The sequence below is a fragment of the Arachis stenosperma genome, chromosome 3 (assembly GCF_014773155.1).
Source record: "Arachis stenosperma cultivar V10309 chromosome 3, arast.V10309.gnm1.PFL2, whole genome shotgun sequence".
In the NCBI taxonomy this organism is placed as follows: Eukaryota; Viridiplantae; Streptophyta; class Magnoliopsida; order Fabales; family Fabaceae; genus Arachis; species Arachis stenosperma.
The window spans coordinates 162,583,468-162,606,393 of record NC_080379.1 but is presented as its reverse complement, the minus strand read 5'-3'; the positions used below and the strand labels follow the sequence as shown (position 1 = coordinate 162,606,393).

General features: G+C 33.0%; 1 protein-coding gene across 2 annotated transcripts; it reads right to left on the bottom strand.

Annotated features, from left to right (window-relative positions):
* Window positions 1-813: 813 nt before the first annotated feature.
* Window positions 814-3,175, bottom strand: LOC130969029 (uncharacterized). 2 transcript variants are annotated; one of them, XM_057894585.1, is made up of 2 exons: window positions 2,329-3,175; window positions 814-1,413 (listed from the first exon to the last, which is right to left on the bottom strand). In XM_057894585.1, exons 1-2 carry the CDS (start codon window positions 2,736-2,738, stop codon window positions 951-953), a joined length of 873 nt encoding a protein of 290 aa, XP_057750568.1. In that variant the 5' UTR covers window positions 2,739-3,175; the 3' UTR covers window positions 814-950. The 2 variants fall into 2 exon arrangements, with proteins under 2 accessions (XP_057750568.1, XP_057750569.1); XM_057894586.1 differs by having other exon boundaries at window positions 814-1,410; window positions 2,329-3,170.
* Between the last annotated feature and the right edge of the window lie 19,751 nt (window positions 3,176-22,926).

Genomic DNA, 22,926 nt, shown 5'->3' with positions numbered 1-22,926 from the left:
ATGAAACTTATTTGAAAATTGAAATCACTATTGTAATTGAAAACAGGTGTCTCAAGGATGAAAGATCCATGTGCAGGTAATGGCAACACCATGCTTATTAAGAAAGACATTCATAAAGTGGTTGGAGTTAGAAATCAGGAGCTACAAAGATGGAGGGAGAACAAGCAAGGTTATGTTGGATCCCCTAAAAAACAAAAAAGAGGTGTCATTGTTTAGTGTGATTCAAATCACAATGAAAATTATTTTTCTAGACCTATTTGTCATGTGTCGGTGCTAATTTTAAAAATGGAAAACGACATAAAAGGGGTTACCGATTCATGTCTCTATTATTTGTAACCTCACATCCATTGGATTCTTTATTGATATTTGACACTAACGCTACTCATCAAAGATTATTATAACCATCAATATTATTTGGTCAACCAACACAACTCTCTCTTTTTTTTTCCTAAACAAAATAAATTATTATAAAAAAAAAATTCATGTCATGGGACCTTAGAGAAATATCTAGAGACAAGTCATTTTCATAATAAGCAATTAATATGAGAAACTAAAATAAGAAGCCTATAACTTCTTTAACTGAAACCACTCATAAGATGAACCATACACACTTTACACATAGCAAGTAGCAACGTGTTCTAACTTATAATAATATTAATAAAACAAAATCCAAGGCCACTTGTGGTGTTACACTTATTTATGTAAATTACAATATAACTATAATTAACTACCTTAATAGACCAATTCTCAAGTTACAATCACAAAAAGTTTTTCACACACCAACGATTTTCTGCTATCAATTCAAAACCTGGGTAGCAGCAACCAACCATGCCTTGTTTATTAGTATTATGCACAATTTCTTCAAGACTAGAGCTGGAAATTACATTACATATATATACAGTGTAAGTAATAAAAGATTGAGAGAATTAGTTTATATATATATATCATGTTCATGATGACAGTTTATAATCCTTTCTCATAATCTTCTTAAGCTCATGCTTCTGATGTGTGGAAAGCCTTGAAGGGAACATAACATCAAACTTGATTCTCAAGGATCCTTTCTTCCCTGGTTCTTTAGAAATTGGCATCCCTTCATTTGGGACCACCATAACATGCCTCGGTTTCACAACATCGGTCACTTCGATGGCGATTTCTCTTCCGTCCAAGGTTGTCAAGTTGAGTGTCTTCCCTGAGAGTGCCTCCACAAGCAAGATCTTCTGTGTGATCACCAAGTCATTTCCATCTCTCTTGAACACAGCATGTGGTTTCTCATCCACTACAAAGACTAGATCAGAAGGTTGAGACCCTCCTTGTTCTTGGTTTCCTTTTCCAGGGAATGTTATCTTTGTTCCTTTTTTCCAACCTGGTTTAATGTCTATCTTCAAGGTTTCTTCCACACACTTCAACTTGCTGCTAAAACCAAAAACAGAGGAACTTTTTTAAGTTCACTCAACCGCTTATTACTAGGTCAATTGTTATGCATTCGCAACGATATAATTCTATTTAAGAACTGTTAGATAATTTGATATATCTCACTAAACTATAATATAGTGGTTCTTAACTATTATTATAAAGGGTGACGCTGGTCAAATATTCAAATCAAACTTAGGAATGAAGAGATATTGTGATTGGAATGGCTAAGTTGAAGATTACTACAACCAATAAAAAAATATTGTATTCAACTTAGTAATTTTTTATAGTTAGTTGTTAATGGAAGAATGGTCTTAGCATTTTGTGTATTGTTATTTGTTAATAACCAATAAAATAAACACAGGAGGGACCAACACAAATCCCAAGAAATAAATACATGAAACAAGAAAATTGAAGTTTTCTGTGGCATGTGGATACACATGTAATCTTGCGTGTCTGCACATTAGGCCTACTCAATGTACAGCCAAAAATTTCAGTGTAGTAGCCACAGCCAAATTAATTACAGAAAACAAAATTCTGCAGATGAGTTAAATAAAAATGATGGCCAAAGCAAGACAAAAATCATACATACGGGTATTGATTGAAGTTAGGAAAAGATTCAAGTTCAAGAATCAAGAGCCAAAAGTATATGTACTAAGTCATAACAATGAGTTTCAGTACTAGTAGATTTTCAATTAGTTATAGTCCAAACATGTAGCCGACAAAGGCATGCAACATTAATAATATAGCTTAACTAAATCAAATAACATCCCCAAAATTTGTAACCAAATCAAGAAGCAGAAAACCATCACAAAGTCAGAGCTAAAACCTCAATTCAACACTTGTAATGCATACCCCAATCTAAAACCATGGCATGGATTAATTAAAGAAAGAGGATTAATTGTAACTACTACTTACCCGAGTTCATCAACAACATTTCTTGAGATCTTCAACTTCTTCCTACAACCTTTGTAAAGCTCCTCAAGGGTGCACACAAGTTTGGTCTCAACCACCACCCCTGCTTTCTCCTCCTTCACATTATTATTTCTACCATCATAGTCTTGTTCCTTTTTGTTAACCTTCATGGAATTGAGAGGGTAGTGGCCATAGAAATCATAGATCTGGCGCTTTTTGGGGTCACTCAAGACATCATAGGCCTCAGATATCTGCTTGAACTTTGCTTCAGCTTCTTCCTTGTTCTTCACTTCTTGATGGTGGTTCCTATCTGGATGCCACTTCATTGCAAGCCTCTTGTATGCTTTCTTAAGCTCCTCTTCTGTGGCGTGACGATTCACCTTCAGAACCTTGTAGTAGTCCCCTGCACCCATCTTCTTCACAATTCACCTCAATTATGTGAAAAAAGGAAAAAAAACTTTTGTAATGGGGTTTATGGAAACTGAAAAGTGAGAAGTTTCTTCTTTTGAATTCACAATTCAGTTCAATTATATGGAAAAAAGATTATAACTTTCGTGATGGGGTTTATGAAAAGTTTCAATTTTTGGGTTTGGTATGTGTGGTTGCAAAAGGGGGTGGTTGTTGGTGGTGGAGGGTTAGTGAGTTGAAGAAGAAAGGAGTGTGTTAGTGCTACAGTAATAAGCAGTTCCAGCTGTTGAAAGAAACAAGGGACAATGCACACGCGCAAAAGTAGCAGGATTCACGTTCACCTTCCGCCAGAGAGAGAGAGAGAGAGAAAAAGAGAAAGAGAACACTGACAGAGAGTTAGGACTTGAGAGTGTGTGTTTATTTGAAGAAAGAGAGAGATGAGATGAGAATTAAGGTTGGGTACTTGGATGATGCTGATTGATTGCTGAGACTTGCATTTTGATTTTTTGGAATATTTGATTTTTTGAGAGAGAGAGAGAGAAGAGTGTGTGCTGTCATAAGCACTTGTTTCAGCAAGCACCAATAGATAAAAGCCAGGTATTCATATCAAGTTATATATTATTCTGGAAAATCCTTTCTTTTTTCTTAAAATAAAAAAAAATGGTGAGATCCCTAGAGGCTAGAATATATTTCTAATTTCTCAGACCGTTTTGTTGACTTGAAACGGAGAATCACTCAAAATATGGAATTGACAGCACAGTCAGTTACTTGATTTTGAATTAAGTTCTCTCTATTTGATTTACAGATTTAGGCCTTTATTAGGGTCCTTTTTTCCCTTTTGTAAATAACTAGAATTTATGTATGAAAAGAAATTATTTGTTACCAATGAGAGAAATAGTTGGATGCTTTAATTTAATTAAAATAGACACGTCACCAATACAAAAAAAAAACCCTATTAAAATGTTTGTAAAGTAACAAGAGATTAATTCTTGTGTTTAACGATAAAATTTTTTATTGTAAATAAAAGCCATCAATATTACACTTGAAAACTAATAAATAAAAGAACAGGTTAAAATATACTTTTAATATACAAATTAGGTAAATTCTAAAGAAAATAGCAATATTTTGCTTAATTTTGGAAAGTTGTAGGGTCAGTTACTTTTGAGTTAGAGAAATGAAGCTAAGACTTGAATGGGTTTGATCAAGTTTGAGAAAGGACAAGTGCTTAGTTTTTGATTTATGGGAATATTAAGTTTAAGAAAGAGAAGTGAGAATTACAGCGAAGAAATGCCTGGCGAGTGGAGAAAGAAGACATGTTAGGTTTATGAGATAGTGATTAAAGAAGTGATCAATATTATAATGAGATTGAGAACGTGCAATGGAGTGGGGTGGTAGGCATAATATAGCTGGAGTGAAACGAAAGAGAGGTACCACCAACCATGATGTTTCTTTTCCTTTTCCAATTCACTGTTTCCTTCCAAAACACTAAGGACCCAGAATCTAGTTGGTGCTCTTAGAGGGATCTTACACTTAAAATACAGGTTTAAATTAATCTTGTTTTTTTCTTATTTTTTCTCAAGCATATATAGTGTCGGATTTAAGAGCAAATTATTAGACACAAAATGGTTTTCAGAAAACCCCCTCTTATTTTTGGATCAAGGCCTTTGAAATTTGGATCACTGTGTGGGGGTGATGGAGCCATTTAAATAAATATCCTATTAAGCCCAATTCTCAAAAAAAAAAAAAACCCAAGGATCAATTAAAGTTTATATGAGAAACAATTCAACTATTCGAGACATAACTAAAACTATGCATTCATACAACTAAAACTTTGTAGAAATGGTTTGTGTAGTTATTTCTGTTTTGTATATTTAAGTTGATTAATATTTTTTCATTATTTATAGTTTAAAGCTACCCTCAATTGTCCATAACACAATTTGTAACGTAACCCTACTAGTTTCAGATTGTACCAAAGGGGTTAAAGGCACTGTGTTCCAATTTGATTTGCAACAACCATCACCGACCAGATCTTTTGTTCTAATCAAAAGTAGGGGATGAGGGTTTGTGATTAGACACTATTCTGCAGTGCCAAGTGCTATAGTCAAGCATTCAGTTATAAAGTCAAACTGACATAATAATCAGCAATGGTGAAATATATGGTAAAGATGTTGTTTTAAAGATGTGATATGTGGCAAAATCTGAACCACTCATTCTAAAACCACACTTTTAATTTAAAACCGTTGCCCTTTTCAAAGAAAAGCGTCACCTTATGGAAAAAACTAGTAAATTAGAAGATTTAAGAGAAGAAATTATTAATCTATCAAAATTAATAGATCAAAAACTAATGATTTTAACTAATGTCAATTGTAATGACACCGAATTCTTAAAATCAATACAAAATGATTTTTCTCAAAATCTTTATTTTACTATAAGTTTTATTGAAGGACTTCAAAAGCCCGAAAAAACTTATATTTCACATGGAGTTTCTAAAAAATGTTATCAGGGAGATAATTATCCCCACCTTCATCATACTTTTAATCCACAATTAAATTCTATAATAGATATGCTTGAAGAAATATTAGTTTCTCTAAAATTTCAGAAAAATAAAGAAAAGGAAGAACCTAATATGATAAATAAAATTGAACAAATACTTGATAAACATTTCCAAAAAGAAATTCCTAAAAAAGAAGAAGTCCAAAATAAAATCGATACAACAAATCTAAAGATTAGACCACCTCTAAAATTATGAATATTGATGAAAAATTAGAAGAAGTTACAATGCTTTTTAAACAATTAAAAATGGCTCAAGAAGATAATCTTATGGAACAAGGTTTTCAGATTAAAGAAGAACCAGATTTTTCTGAAAGAGAAGAATATGTTTTAGACTATTCAAGTGATGAAGAACCAGTACATCCAGTACAAGTAAAGGATGAAGCTGGAACATCTGGGAATAGTAATCAAACCCAATTTAAATGGGAAACAGGTTTTGAAAATTATGCTTTCAAAAAAGGGTTTATAAGCAAAAATTCAAAATATACTAAAATACCATCTAAATATATTCCAAAAATTCAAGAACTAGAAGGGGAAAGAATGCTTGATCTAGATTGCAAAAGGAACGAAAAAGAAATTTTCGAAGATTGGATAAACTCCTTTTTATTAGAAGCTTATACAAACCCAAAATTAAATGAATTATCTGGATTAGATATCTGGAATTTCATAGGTTTCCACACAAAAGGAACTATAAGAAATTATATGTTATCAGTAGATAATAAAATAATAGAAGAATTAGATGAAAAGACAACAGCTTATGATAAAATAGCACACATAATGAGAATTTTATATAAAGAATTCTTTGGAAAAAATGTCATAGATCATAGAAATGAAATTTCTGAAAAAGAATATTTAGAAGCAAAAAATCATTTGGCCAATATTCAGATATTCGATCTTTGTTATATAGAATCCTATATTTGTGAATACAAAATATATTATTATAAACTAAAAGAAGAAGATAAAAAACATTATCTTAGCATGTATATTACAAAACTTCCATATCCTGTTAATGAAATTATTATGGGAAGATTTATAAGAGAAATAAATAATAAAACAATTGAAAATAATTTCGGTGGAGCAACATTTGCTATAAGAGAGGAAATAAAAGAACGCTTTATGCAAGAAGCTACTCAGAAAAGATTTAATAATATAATTAGAATTTGTTGTCAAGATAACGAAGAAATTCCTCAAAAATATGGTTCTAATAAAAATATTCGGAAATACCATCCTTATAAAAATATCCAAAGAAAAAGAAAATATCATTTTAGAAAAAGAAAATATTATCCAAATTGGAGAAAAAAGAGATATTTTAGGGAAAGAAGTATTAATAAAAAACAAAAGAACTATTGCCCAAATAAAAAAGAAAACTGTAAATGTTGGTATTGTCAAGAAGAAGGACATTATGCAAATGAATGTCCAAAAAAGAAGGATAAAAAAGACCTAACTAAACAACTAGAAGTCGCGAAAACTTGTTTTATGGAACCTTTAGAAGAATCTGATGATGAACTAAAATATATTTTTGAATATGTCTCAGAAACAGACTCAGAGACAAACTCAGGAACTGAGTAATAGCGCTACATTTATTACTGTAAAAATTACAGAAAAATTTATTAATGCCTTCATAGACACAGGGGCAACAAAATGTTTTGCAAGTTCAAATATAAAACTTAACTGGAAAAAATTAAAAAATCCACTAAGAATTAGAATAGCCGATAAATCTATACACAAAATTAATTTTAAAGCAGAAATGATTGAAGTCTTCATTCCAGCTATATATAAATTAGAATCTGGAATAGATTTAATTATAGGAAACAATTTCCTTAAACTTTATCACCCTTTTATCCAAGAATTAACATATATAGTTCTAAAAGCCCCATATGATTCCTCTCTAAATCAAAGGGCAAAATTAATAAAAATCCCAACTACTACTATAAACGAAATTCTAAAATTCAAAATATTTTCTATTCTAGAAGAATGTTATTTGAACCTATATTTTCAGATAAAAACTCCAAAAAATGACCTTGAAATTAAAATAGAAGAACTTTTAAATGAAGTTTGTGCTGAAAATCCTTTAGATATTAAAAATACAAACAAAGAATTAATAAGTATTAAGCTAAAAGTTCCTACAAGGGAAATAAATGTTCCAAATAGAATCCCCTATTCAGCTCGAGATAAGGAAGAATTTTCATCCGAATGTAAGGATCTTTTGGATAAAGGAATTATAAGACTAAGTAAAAGCCCTCATGCGGCCCCAGCCTTCTATGTTGAAAACAATAACGAAATTAAAAGAGGAAAACGAAGAATGGTTATTAATTATAAAAAAATGAATGAAGCAACCATAGGAGATGCTCATAAGCTCCCAAGAAAGGATTCCATTCTAGAAAAAATCAAAGGAGCAACTTGGTTTTCATCGCTCGATGCAAAATCAGGATATTGGCAACTTCGTTTAGACGAAGAAACAAAGAAACTAACTGCCTTACTTGTCCAACAAAAGAATCAACAGGAGTTTTACTCTACGAATGGAATGTCCTACCATTTGGACTAAAACAAGCTCCAGGTATTTATCAGAGATTTATGGAAGAAAATTTAAAAGATTTAAATGATTTTGTTCTAGTTTACATTGATGATATACTAATCTTTACAAAACAAGATAAAGAAGATCATCTTCAAAAATTACTAATTGTCTTAGAAAGATGTAAGGAAAAAGGTTTAGTCCTCAGTAAAAAGAAAGCTAAGATAGCAAAACAAGAAATAGAATTTCTTGGATTAATTCTATCTACTGAAGGGAAGTTAAAACTTCAACCAAATGTATTAGAAAAAGTAGATTTATTTCCTGATAAAATGGAAGATAGAAAACAATTAAAGATTTTTAGGATGCATAAATTATATTTCTGATCAAGGATTTTTAAAGAATATAACAGATTATACTAAAAACTTATTTTCAAAAATAAGTATAAAAAAGAGTTGGAAATGGGAAGAAAAGGATAGCCTGCAGATTCAAAAAATTAAAGAACTTTGTAAAAATCTTCCAGAACTTTATATTCCGGAAGAAGATGACTATTTAATAGTAGAACAGATGCTTCAGACAAGACCTGGTCAGGCTGTCTAAAAGCTAAAAAAGCTGAAAAAAGCTTGAACAAAGAAAAAGAATCACTAGATTCTAAACATTCCTCAAAGGAACTACTATGCAGATATATTTCTGGAACGTTTACACCAACAGAACAGAGGTATACTACCCATGAAAAAGAAACTCTAGCAGCAATAAAAACTATTAAGAAATGGAGGATTGATCTACTTCCAAAGGAATTTACATTACGAACAGACTCAAGTTATTTAACAGGTTTTATTAGATATAATTTACAATCTGATTATAATCAGGGTCGTCTGGTAAGATGGCAAATGTTTTTATTACAATATCCGATAAAAATCGAGTACATTAAGGGAAATAAAATATTATTGCAGATACATTGACAAGAGAATGGAGTTCATTGTCAACACAATGAATCAAGAAATCCAGAAGCTTGAACAAGAGCTTGAAAGATGCAATCACTGTCAGCAGCTAAGAGCTCAAATTCAATCCATTAAGAAGGCCATGGAAGCCATAAAGGTAACCCAGTAGTCAACATTACCTGCTCCAATACCAATGCTGACAACACCATCAGAGTTCAGCCAGCTAAGCGTGGTGGACCAACCAAAAATTGAAAAAATTTCTGAAAATAAAACTTTGGCAGAAATAATTAAAAAATCGACTCAGGACAAAAAATATTATGTTATTTACAATGGCCCAATGAAAGGAGTTTATGATGATTGGGCAAAAGCAGCCCCATTCACCCATCAGCCCAAAACTATTCATAAAGGAGGTTTCTTGACAATAGAAGACGCAAAAGAATCCCTCAGAGAATATGAAGTGCTCCATCCAGAGCAAATTCTAAAAAGAGCAGAAAAAGCTCCAGTACAAATCCAAAGAACAGCCCAAGCCCAAAGGACTGGACTAATGAAAAATATTCCCACAAGGGCCGAAATAAATGACAAGAAAAGGGTCTGCAGATCAAACTGTAGAGAAACCTTAAATCTGGTTCTAAATTGGACTCTAGACAAAAGAGCAATATTGGGATATTATCCCATTAACAAAGAACAGCTAACAAAGCTGGTAATCTTCCCAGAGGCTTCACCCTCTGATACATATCAGTTTTTCCAATACGGATTAATTGATACAATCCTAATTTTTGACAATTTAAATATCATTAAAGAATTTCCTGCAGGTTTTATAGATGCAGTGAAAAAATTCAAAAATATGATTGATGCAAGAGAACCAAGGGATATATCTCTAAAATTTACAAGTAGTCAGCCAATCTTCAATGAAGAAGGAGAATGTTTGATCCCAGCATTTCAAGTAATTTTCATGTCAGTCTTCCCAGGAGATTTTCAACCAATAGAACAAGTTCAAGATCTATCAATTTATAGCGACGAAGGAAGATTGGCCAGTACATTGGCAAGAGTCTTCGAGAGAGCCCAAAAATAAACAAAGAATCCAGAACAAGAATAAATTACAAAAGCAGAAACACTCTAATTGTTTCTAGTAAGAAAAACCAAATTGAATCAAGAGAGATGAGACTTCTAGTGGATTTTGAATCAGCATTTTACAACTTTTCTGGATTACTGGAAAAACTTCCTGACGGGATAAGGAGGAATCTATGCCATTTACTAAAAGACAAAGAAGACCATAGGTGCCAGCTGTGCGCCTCAGAAATGTCTGAAGAAAGCAACAATGCTGAAGACCCCACCCACGTGGGAAAAGAAGAGGATGAGACATCTGAGTCATCCATCAACATTATTGTTGAATGATGTAAGAGCTTTCGTCACAAGGCACCAATAATGTAGTTGGTGCGAATTATTGCTCAATGACGTAAGCAATGACGTCATAAGAAGGGTAAGGATGGGATTTGTCCATCAAACCCAACCATTATAAATAGAGTGCTAAGTCATTTGATAGAGAATCAGAAATCAGAAAGCAGGAAGCTTAGAGTACTCACAGGCCAGGAGGGCGAAGAGGAAGTAGCTGAGGCAATTCTGGAGTCTGATCCATTAGAAAAATAATTCTAAGAAATTCCCCTCTGGAATTAATTTGTAAAATCTCCCCTCTGGAGAACAAAACACATATTGTAAAATAGCAATAAATAAAGAAGTTTATTCTCCAGAAAGGTACATCTTTATCCCAATCTTTTTAAGTTATGAATTATTTAGAAGACATAGAAATAACTGAAGAATCTGATTACTATAAGCTAACCGCTTTACTTGATAATGAAAAACAAGCTATTTTAAAAACGGAATTAGATCTTAAACCTAACGATAATTTTAATAAACAAAATCCTCTAAAAGAAATCTTTAATAGAAAAAATAATATATTATGGAAAAATTCAGATTGAAACTCCAATAAAAATACAATCCGCAAATGGAGAACTTGAAATAGCTCTGATAAATGAACAAGATGTAAATAAACAAATTGGAAAAATTAAAGATCAACAAAAAAGATCTAAAATTGGATGGATTCATATTAGTACCATTCAAGTTTTAGTTAAATCCACATACATGAAAGGAATTAATTCTCTAATAAGTCTGGCAATCTGTGATAAAAGAATCACTAATCCTAGAGATCAAATAATTGGAATAATCCATGGTAACTTGGCAAATGTAAATGTTAAATTCAATGCTCATATTGGATACGCTATTCCTCTATCAACCGAAAATCTCGGCAGATCCTTAAGTCTGGCTTATAAATTCCATAAGATAGATTTAATGGAACAAAATGATGAACCATTTCTATCACATATGCAATTAATTATGCGCTGACAAATAGTCATCATAGTATAGACTTCAAAGATAAAGAAAGAATTTATGTTGATGAACTATTTCAAAAGTTTGTAAAAACAGAAATTCCAAGAAATAAGGCTATTGAAAGCCCAGTTTTGTTATTAAAACAACCGTCAAGAAATTCATTTTCATCATCTAGTTTTAGAATAAGAGAATCTAAAATTAACAGTCCTCTAAGTCTATCTTATTTAAAAATTGAAGAAAAAGATTCTGAAATAAAGGAATTAACAAAAAGAATTGAAAAGTTGAATGAAACTTTAAATAATAAATTATGACGATAAATAAAGAAGAAATATACGTGTCTTATCAAGATAAGAAACAAGAACTCTTTGAAAGAAAAAACCATTTGAAATATTTAAAGTTTCTGAAATAAACCAAAGAGCTTTCAAAACTTTAGTATTATCTTATAACAATCTGAAAAAAGAAGTCGAAAAATTAGAAAAAATAATAGAATCTTTAGAAAATAACAATGAAGCTATGGCAGAAGATGCAGAAATTCTAATATGAAAGATTTTCAAAAAAGTCTTATTTCTTTAAAAACAATTAAAAGGAATATGAAAACAAGAATAATGGCTATATCTATAAAAATAAGAAATTTGACAACTGAATCTTCAGATTTAGAAACAGAAATCAAGAAGGTAAACAAAAAGATATTTAGAACAAGAAAATTAATACAACGTTTTAAAACTAAAAAATCAGTCAAAAATTTAAAAGAAAATATTAAGAATAAACAAATTTATCGTGCTCGAAGATTGCATTATCTTCACATACAAATATGATTGCATTACAAGCTTTTGAATCAAGAATACATGTTCAAAATATTCAAGTAATACAACCTCTACAGGTTGAACCTCTAGAACAAATACAAATTGAATCTGAACAAGAATTACAAGTATAAAATGCCTGGTTTAGCAAATCAAACGATACAAGAATTAAAAAATGATTTAGATTTTCAGACAAGTCAAAAAAGATATTATGAAGTAAGATTACAGAATAGTAACATTTACACAAGAAATAGAGAAGAAATGGAACAATTCTGTAAAAATTGTATAGAAAGCATATCAAGAGAAATAGAAAATTTGTTAAAAGAAATAGAAAATTTTAATAATGCAAATCCAACCCAAGAAAAATATTTCAAAAACCTGCATTGATAAAAATTGGTATCAGAGCCAAGTTAACGATTAAGGATAACACTTTTCTCTTTAAAGCAACGCTTTTTAGTGACACGCTTTTTTGTCATAAAAGACAAAAATCTGTAAAGATGCATCTTTACAGTAGTAGGCACCATCAGCAATTCAACATCATAGTGAGTGTATTGTTACCACTTGATCATAATTGATAAGGCTTCGCATTTTGTTCCTTTTATTTATTTATTTGGATTTATTCATAAATATTAGTATTCTATATTGAGCCATCTGTGAATAACTCTTGAAATGAGATAACATAAGATGAGAAGACACCACATTTAACTCAAAATTTTAAAGTGTTAAGTTAATAGGTCTCTCATCTTATAAAATCCTCACTCTTTTTTGCTTTTTTTAATGTGGGACTAACTTCAATACTCCTCATACTTGCAACACTAACAATCTTCCCTTCAAGTGTGAATCTCCACATCAAACATCAACTTCCATCTAACTCCTCCACCGCATATGAGTATTCGTCCATCACACCGCCGTAAAACACCACGGGACACGCCGCCCGACCCATCTTTGTCGGAAAAACTTTCGATGCCTCCACTGTATATGAGTATTCGTCCATCACACTGCCGTAAAATACCACGGGACACGCTATCCGAACCACCTTTGTCGGAAAAACTTTTGATGTTTCACCTTGAATACCTCTTAAATCCATCGGGAAGATTTTGGAAAGGAATCAAGTGAGATAACATAAGATGAGAAGACACTACATCCAACTCAAAATCTTAAGGTGTCAAGTTAATGGCTCTCTCATCTTATAAACTCCTCACTCTTCTTTACTTTCTTTGATGTGAGACTATAACACTCCTCACACTTGCAACACTAACATTCTGGATTAGAGGCGTGCACGACCAGACCGTACTCGAAGGATTTTGGACTATGAAGACCCGAATCCAAAGTGATTCAAGGTTGATTCGAAGAGAAGAAATGAAATCTAAAAAGTGAGTGAAACTGGGACCGAGTCATAGTTCAGGTCATCCAAACTTGATCCGGTGGTTCGATCATCATACACAATTAATATTCTTATGTTAATATTTTATATTTAGAATGGATGATAACTACTTTTATATAGAATTTAAGTATTGTAAATCTTAATATTTTGTGTTATTAGTCATTATAAGACTATAAGTTAATGTTTTATGTTTAGAATGCATAAGAATTTAGACTAATGCATAATATTGTGTTATTTGTATTGACTTATATTTAGTGTTATTAGATAATATTAGTATTGATTGTAGTTATGTTTTAATTTTGAAGAAGGGTTGGTTCTTATTATATTTTTCTAAGTGAATTTTACTATGTCAAATAATGGTTGGAGTCTTAAAAATTTATATATTTTTACATGCTAACTTACAAGAATATATCAAAAAATATAATGTTAACAGTTCAATTTTTATCTGGTATAATTGTGCTCCAAAAATGTGTAGATTTCATTGGGTCTATAGCCAAGTTCAGATTCAATAAATAAACTCGATATATATTTTAGGTCAAATTTAAATCACATCAAATCCGATTTTCACATGTCCCATAAACACCCCTATTTCATATTCCGGATAACGCATACTCTTAACAAATTTTAAAAAGATTCTGTAATATTTTCTGCAAAATTCAAGTAACAGATACTATTGTGAAGTTCATCATTGCAACGTGTTTTTAATCAAATGACACTCATGTTCATGAAAAAAATAGATTGATATTCCCTTAAATCTAAGATGGAAATGGAAAATATACGTAAAAAATCAAAATTAATAAGGGTAAAAAAAATTCAAAATTTAATTAGTTTTAATACACAAAATTGGAATTTTTATTTTTATTAGTTTTAATTTTTTTAATATTTTATTTAAATTAAAATAAAAATATTTTTTATTGATAATTATATTTTAAAATTAATTATTCTTTATTCACTTAAAAATAAAAAATGTCAATAAATTAATCTGTTTCTTGTTGTTTTAATTTCGTTGACACTATCAGTTAAATTGCAATAAAAATTTATATTTCGTAAATAATAATTATGAAATTGAGTAGTTACGATAAAAATAATACATAAAATAATAAATATTTATATTTTTATATAAAATTAAAAATATGTAATTTTTTTTATAAAAAAAACTTAGAGTCAATAATTTTTAATATTTTGCCTATTATTTAGTTGGTATAAATAATAAATTATTTTTAATAAATAAATTTTATTAATTTATGTGTGTAAATTTAAAAAAAAATATGAGTACAAATTATATTAATTTTAATAAATATAAATATAAAATATATATTTATTATATACAAAATATCTATAAATATAAATATAAATTATTATTAGTCAAATACAAATTAAAAATAATAATATTTATTAGTCACATAACATTACTATTTTTATAAACAAGGCACATTAGAAACTCAGAAAAAGAGAGAAATGTTAACCATTTTTTCTATTTTTGTTAGAAAAAAATTAATAACATGCTTTTCCTTGTCTCATACTCCATTATGTGACATTTCAGAATTTCACCCAATGATGGGTCATATGCATACTTTTTTCCCAATATTAATGTGCTTTTTTTATGAAATTAAATTCATATAAATTATGTGATTCATATATTCTTTATGAGAAAGTATAGAGAGTCAATAAATTTAATATACAATATGTATAATAAGGATAAAATTAAAATTAATATCAAATCAAATGATAATTAAGTTAATTAATTTTTAATAATTTTTAATTTAAAATTCAAAATAAATAAAAATTTACAACAATTACATACACCACAAAAACGGTCTCCCTCTCCCATGTGATGTGACTTCCTTCTCGTCCACTTTCTTCCTATCTCACCGGTGTCGCGCCGCCACTGACAACAGCCACCGTTACCCATAACAACTAAACTCATTTACAATACGGACGGTTACTTATATTCTTATCATATGCTCCCAATTTTCGGTGCTCCTCTTGCTACCGCAGCCTCACCTACGCCGTTGCAACTCCTCACGGCTGACTGTGCCACCGACTCTGCCACAGACTCCAACCGACGCTGCCACGGGTTTTCGCATACGCCGCCAAAAACTCAACGACGCCGCTGTTTGAATTAATCGTGTAAGTATATTAGATGTAACGCACGCGTGCTTGAAGGCAATATCAAATCAAACACTCAATTGATTACTTTTGATTCTCACTCATATCTCTTCATATGTTCAAGTTTTTTTTATTTTTCTATTTTTTGTTTCTCCAGTTTTATAGTTACATCAAATCATAAAACTCATGTATCAAATTATAAATTTTTTTTAATTAAAAATTAAATTATTGGATGATCATAGTTGATTCTTCTTTTATTTTAATGGTCAATTTAAGATGGTCATTTTAGTAGGTATGCGGATGGTTATTTTAATTTTTATATAGATGATTATTTTGATTGGATTGAGTTTAGTTATATATAATTAAAATATCTTAGATGTTCAATTTATTAGATATGCAGATGATTATTTTTATCCTGGACGGTTATTTTTACTAAGGGTGAGTGGCGCATGACAAGCCAAGCAGCGACGGTGAAGTGGAATGATTATTGATGAAGGTGGGATGGCCACCGATTGAAAAAGAAGAGAGTATTAGAGTGAAATGTTTTAGTAAATTATAATTTCATATAGTTATTTTTTTGAAATAACTAACTGTATTTTTTAAAAATTTAAAAATTTAAAAATTTAAATTGGGAGATTTGAAATTTAAAATTTGATGTGAAATAACTGAATGAGAATTTTTGAACTCAGGTAATCTGTGGAGTGATTTTTATTATTTATCCCTATTAAATTAAATAACTAATCTATTTTACACACTGTCAAAATTTTTCATTGTGTCTCTAACAGAATTCCTTATTTATTTATTTTTACAAAAGTTATAGCAAAATACAAAATAAAAGGGGGAATAATTTTTCCCTAATATTAATGTGCTTTGTCAAAAGAAGGATTTAAATGTAAAAAATAATTTCAAGACTTATTATAAAGTGTAATATTACACTCATAAACCTCAATTTTGTGTTGAATTTGGTGGCTTTTATCAAATTATCTCACATTTATTCAATGAAATAGCATATTTTTGTAATTCTCTCTAATCTGTGCTTTAGAGTTAAAAATATGATTTTTATACCTTAAAATAGCTAATTTTAATTCACTTTAATCCCATTCGATGTCTTGATATGTTTGTTGAGTGATTTCAAACTTATAAGGCATGGATTGGATGGAAGAAGTGAGGAGAAAAGCATGCAAAGTGAAGAATTGATGAAGAAATAAGTATTTGGAGAATTTAAGGCCACGCGCACACGCGACGTTGGTTACGTGACCTCATTAAAGTGAAGATGCTAGGGGCGATTTCTGAGCTTTCCAGTCCCAAATCCAACTCATTTCTAAGACTATTTGATGCAGAATTCAAGATTGGACAAGGGGAAGCAATTAGATAGCTTAGGATCATGCCTTAGGTAGTTTTCTAGAAAGAGAAGCTCCCTCTTCTCTCTAGAATTAGGGTAGAATTAGGTTAATTCCTCTTAGATCTAGGGTATTCTTATTTTCATCTAGTTTTCTTTGCAATTTCTTATTCCTACATTTTTGTTCTTCTTAATTCTCTTGTTAATTTTCCTTTTTATGCCTCTTTTTATGTTCATGCACTCTTGTTACTTTGATTTTCATTTAATGTAATTTATGTTTTATGTTCTTTTATTGTTTAATTGAGTTGTTATTATTGTTCCTTACAATTGGTAGTTATTAGATTTTATAGTTCTTGTTATTTGACCATGCTTTTATTGTATGCCTTCCAAGTGTTTGACAAAATGCTTGGTTTAGGTTTATAGTAGTTTTTGAACATTCTTAGTTTGGAAAGAGAAATTAGGCAATATTGAGTCATTGATACCCAACTTATGTTGGTGATCTAGAGTTGTTAGTTAATATTATTTCTATTGACTCTAATCTCTTGCTAATTCAATGAGTAAATACCCATAGTAGTCCCTGAGATTCACGCAATTACTCATAGTAATCCTTAAGATCCCGATTTTCCTATTGTAGTCCTCCAGATAGAGCTCCGAGCAATCAAACTAGTCCCTGGCCATATCTCAGGTGATGACTCATCATCGGAGCGCTGACGTGGCCTAGGATTGCCACGCTGGAGTGCTGCCAACGGCTAGCTGAGCTGGATAAGTTCCAATTTTTACCTAGATTGGTCCCTCCTAGTATAATTAACCCTAAATCCCTAAATTCTCATACACCTCCCCTCTTCGTCTTGTTCACCTCTTCTTCTTCTTCTTTCATACACTTGTTCCTATTCATGCACTCTCATCCGGGGTTGCTACTCATGTCGATGATGGGTGGAGGTAGCACTATAGGTGGAAGCTCTATTCGTCTCTCATCTAGCTGGAACCGGACTAGAACGCAAACGAAGAGCAGAAGATCGGCCCCGCCAGAATGGTGTGGCTGTGGCTGTAGGCCAGTTCTCAGATGGTCTGGCACAGATTCGAATCCGAATAAACCGTTCTATGGGTGCCCCAATTATAATGTAGGTTAGAATAATCACTTGTGTTGCTGTTATTCTCCTCCCCTGACTGTTCTTGTGTTGTTATGATTCTCCTCCCCTTACTGTTCTTGTGCTGTTCCTCTCTAAACTTTGATCCTTTATTGGTTGCAGACAAGTGGGAAGAGATGGTGCGGGCTTTTTGTGTGGGCAGATTCTGTGAACGAGAAACAGGTTGAAAAGTCAGAATCGTGTGGTGATGAAGTGAAGATCAACGTTGATTGGAGGCTTCGAAGGTTGGAGGAGGATGTCCAGATGCAAAAAGTGATGACCTAGTTGTTAGTGTTAGCTGTGTGTGTATTGACGGTGTTGTTGGTGATCCTGTATTGTAAATGATGAATGAATTGGTGATTTTGGGTTCCTTGTTATCAACATTTGTAAAAATCTACTTCTTGATGGAATGAAAAGTGCTATTAACTATGAAATTGTTGTTAATTTAAATTCCATTGTGTATGAAAAAAATAAAGAAACTGCTTCTTGAATGGTAAACCACATAGCATAGTATATTAACATAAATTCCATTGTTTATCAAGAAACAACAAAAGTTGACTGTAAAAGGCAGCCTAGAAATCATGTTGCTGCTATCTGTAGTTTCATCAAAAGCAAGGCCAAGGCATACCAAAAAGGCATTTGCATCACAGTTTACCATCTAGTCATTATACGATGGAAAAGACTAATAACAAAACACAAAACAGAAACTCCTAAGTACATATATCTAAAGTATTCAATTCTTCTTTCTTGGGAGCTTAAATCCTGGCGTTGGGATGAACTGCATCAAGTTGGCAAACTTTGAAGATGTTGCTGAAGATGCACCATGCAAGGGATTCACTGTTGGTGCGGTTGGCTGATTAGAGGATCGTCTTCGTGGTGACTGCTTCGAAGGTCTTTTTGGTGCAGGATCCTATAGGAGAAATAAGTGGCATTAAGTATTATTTATGCATGGAAATAACAATATACTCAAATGTAAAATTTTAGTTACCTTTTCAGAATCCTCTTGCTCAAAAGCAAAAGGCTGAGTTAATTCGATCTCCTGGGGATTGCTTCCCAAATCTGCTTGGCCAGAAACGTCTTGGGGCTGCTGAACAGGCTTCTGGCACATTATGAACTTCATCATTTTTCTTCTTCTCAGCCGCCTTGGTGGCAGCGGCAGCGGCTGCTGCTGCTGCAGTAGCAGAAGAGCAGCATCAGCATCTCTTTTCTTTTTGCAGCCTCTCTTTGTATGCCTCTTATCACCACAGTAACTGCATGTAAAGGCACCCAGCTATCTCTTTAGGTGTACACCATCTGCAGTGTTGCCTGAGAGTTTTGGGTCAACTTTAGACTTCTTAGTTCCAAAACCACTCTTCTCGTCCGCATCCATCCTCCTCTTCATCTTTAGTTTTCCAGGTTTTGTCTTGATTTTAGGGGCATGTGGCCTGTTACAGTCCTCTGCTTTTTCCCACATTAGTTGACCCAGAATTGGATTAATGTGGTGGTTATAAGTTTCCTTGTATGAGTCCATGGTCAACCATCTGTGACAGAAGTCTTCTGGCTGTTTATTCACACGAGACAGGGCAGCACAAGCGTGCACACGCGGGATACCTGCAGGTGCCAAACAGTGAGATGAACCATGATAATAGTTATGGTTGAAGAAAGTAAAATGCATAAACACAATTAACTTACCCGTTAGCATCCAAAATTGGCATGTGCACAATCTCTTTCCTATGTCCACAACATGGTTGGTTGGATGTCCTATGCACAATCTCTTTTGCATATCCGATATGAAGCACCAATCATGCTCTTTATAATGCCCCAAGTCCTGATGAAGTAGCTCAAAAAACCATCTCCATGTCTCTGTATTCTCCACTCTGACAATAGCCCAGACTATGACGTAGATATGATGATTTGCATCTAACTCCACGGCTGACAAAATCTGTCCACCAAACCGGGTCTTCAAGAAAGCACCATCCAGACCTATCAAAGGACGGCAACCAGCCTTGAACCCGTTTTTGCAGCCACTTAAGCATATATACATTCTATCAAATGTAACTTCACCATCTGGTTGGGGGGTGGTGCATATTTGTACAGTGGAACCGGGATTAGTCTTCAATAGCGTCATACCATAATCCCTAACCATCCTATATTGCTCTTTCTCATCCCCATACACTACACTTCTTGCATCCATTAATGCCCTGGATATTGAGTTTTTATTCAGTGTCAAGTCAAACCGTGTCTTGAAGTAAGTTGTAGCCTCGCAGTGTCTAAAATTTGGATACTTTCTCACCTTCTTCACAAGCTTGCTGCGTACCCAATTCCTGTTGGCAGCCCTATTCTTGTCCTCTCTTGGGCAAGTGTGGTCATCATTGAATGTCTTAATTTGCCAACATGTGTCTTCATGGTCTCTTGATGCATAAGCCACACATGGGCACTCTTTCACCTTACACACCGCCCTACACCTAATGTTATCATTTTTCACTATCTTTATGCTTCTACCCTCTTGGATTGTATATTCTCTCACAGCTTCTCTAAATTTCCATTTAGTTCCGAACTTCACGCCTACCTCAAGGTGCAGCTCTCCAAACCTTGCACCCTCCCTAAATAGCAGACTTGCCTCTTCAGATTCATTTCCTTCCTCCAGCTCATCTTCTGAGTTTGGAGGCGTCTTCATCTCCTCCGAGTGCCAAGAATTGGTGCCATCTGAGTCAACACCTGGGTCTAGTCCATCCTCTACCCCTTTATGAACACAACCCACAAACCCAAGGTCAACCTCAGCGTTGCTCACCTCCTCCACCAAACCATCGTCTTCATGTAATATCTTCTCCTTCCCTTTACCTAGTGGACTAATATTTCTCTTACCCACCGTAGCATGCGTCATGTTTCTCCTAATCCTACTCCCAGTTTTAGGATCATTCCCTGTAGCCTCAGAATCAGAGGAACTACCCTCATCCGGACCTGGCTTGAACATGCTATCCTCTTCACTATCAGAGGAGTCAGAAGATACATCAAAGGAAACTTCATTGTTAAACACTTTGCTAGTAAATCCTCTAGCAGCAGACCGTGTACAGGGTCTCCTGGAAATACTTGGTCTCTTGGACAGTTTCTGCTTCTTCCTCTTATCTAATTTGGTGTTCTGACTGAATTTCGTGGGCTGGCTGATTTTGGTGGGCTTGGTGGAGTTGGTCTTCTTCAGAGGTTTGGTTGTCTTGGAAGGATTGGCAGTTTTGGAGTGTGATGGTTGTGATTGACGTGGAGATGTTCTGTTTTTTTTGGGACTGTATTTGCAAGAACTGTTGGGTACAACCTTAGGGATAGGAGGAGCAACTATGATTGCACGAGTCTCTGTAACTGGGGGACTCACATCAGTATCTGTACCTGCATTACATCCCTTTTCACCATGATCATCCAAGTACACAACTATGTTATCTCCCTCTAACACCTCTGGCACTGACACTGTATGCTCGAAATATATATCAATCAATCCCTCATTTGTCCTAGCACAATTCACCATCTCTCTTATCTCTTTGTCACTGTTTACATTTCTCAACCCCTTCTCCAAACATTTTCCAGGAACATGCCACCAGCACTGCTTAATGTCATTGTACCCAATGGTAGTTCCGTATGTAGAACACATCTAGAGTATCAGTGTCTAGATCACCTAAACAGGCCTTGTTGTCCGAGAATATATCATAATTCCTTATGCATTTTTTTTTGAAGTCACCCCCATGATGAAACATGATGTCCAACTTCTCCTCCATTTGCAAGAAATTTAAAATTTTTACAATATATAGGGAGAATTTGAAAGCCTACTCATGCATTAAAAAGGAAAAATAATCACCACAAGAAAATATTTTTTTTCCAAACCTCCATACTTCTCCTTGTTTCTTCCCTGTTTCATTCGGGTATTACAGCAACCCCACAAACCCCAACCAAAATTCAAACCCTAGACACTACAATGACACCAAAACTCCAGAACCTCAATAACACTAACCAATGCTATCATCAACCAACACTGTATTCAAAATGCAAAGTAAAAAAAAAAAAAGGTTACCTTGAGTCCGGTCACAACGTCAGAACCTCGTCTTTGAGGTGAAGGAAGGGAAGGGAAGAGCGACAACAACTTCTCATCAGATGACTTCTTCTCTCAAATTTTTGTAAACCCAGCAAATACAACCCTGCGGCTACGCCATTGATGGGGAGATGAAGAAGAACTCAGAGGGTGGAAGAAGAAGAGACGAAGTGTTTGTCTTGGTGGAGAAAACTGTTTTTCATAATAAGTAACAACTATACGGCGTCGTTTTTGGCTTTCAAGGGCGCCAAACCCAAAACGACGTCGTTTTGGACACGTCCCACGTGGCAATCCTAGGCCACGTCAGCGCTCCGGTGATGAGTCATCACCTGAAATATGGCCAGGGACTAGTTTGAGTGCTCGGAGCTCTATCTGGAGGACTACAATAGAGAAATCGAGAACTTAGAGATTACTATGAGTAATTGCATGAATTTCAGGGACTATTATGGGTATTTACTCCTAATTCAATTAGTGAGTTGATTAGGACTTTTAGATTGAGATTAATTAAGCATATTTGACTTTTTTCCCTATGTTGAAGATAACATTGTACCTTCTTCCGATGTTGGAGATGACGAAATAGGATTAACTTTTGTTAATCATTGTATGATAATTAATGTCTAGGATCGAAAGCCTAAATTTTTCCAATCCTTGCCATAAAATGTCTCTCTTTAGTATTTGTTTTTCTTAGTTATTTTCTTTACTTTATTGTCATTTATTTTCTTGCCATTTTATCAACCCAACCCCCTTAAAACTCATAATCAATAATTGAGCACTCGATTGTAATTCTTAGACGATTCAGGACCAATACTCTCGATTATTTTTATTAGGTTGGATTTGTGACAACCAAAATTAAACTTTGATTTGAGTATCGATTGTCCGTAAGTTATTTTGTTAAATTTCGAACCAATATAAATCTATGTACCATGCACATCTAAATTTTTTTAGAAATTAAAATTCAACCAAATTAAATAATAAAATTTAAAATAATATTAATC

Excerpts from the sequence above, each read along its gene's own strand:
- LOC130969029 (XM_057894585.1), bottom strand. The coding sequence starts at position 2,738 with ATGGGTGCAGGGGACTACTACAAGGTTCTGAAGGTGAATCGTCACGCC. Across the intron at positions 1,414-2,328 it reads AATGTTGTTGATGAACTCGG|CAGCAAGTTGAAGTGTGTGG; the intron begins GTAAGTAGTAGT and ends TTTTGGTTTTAG.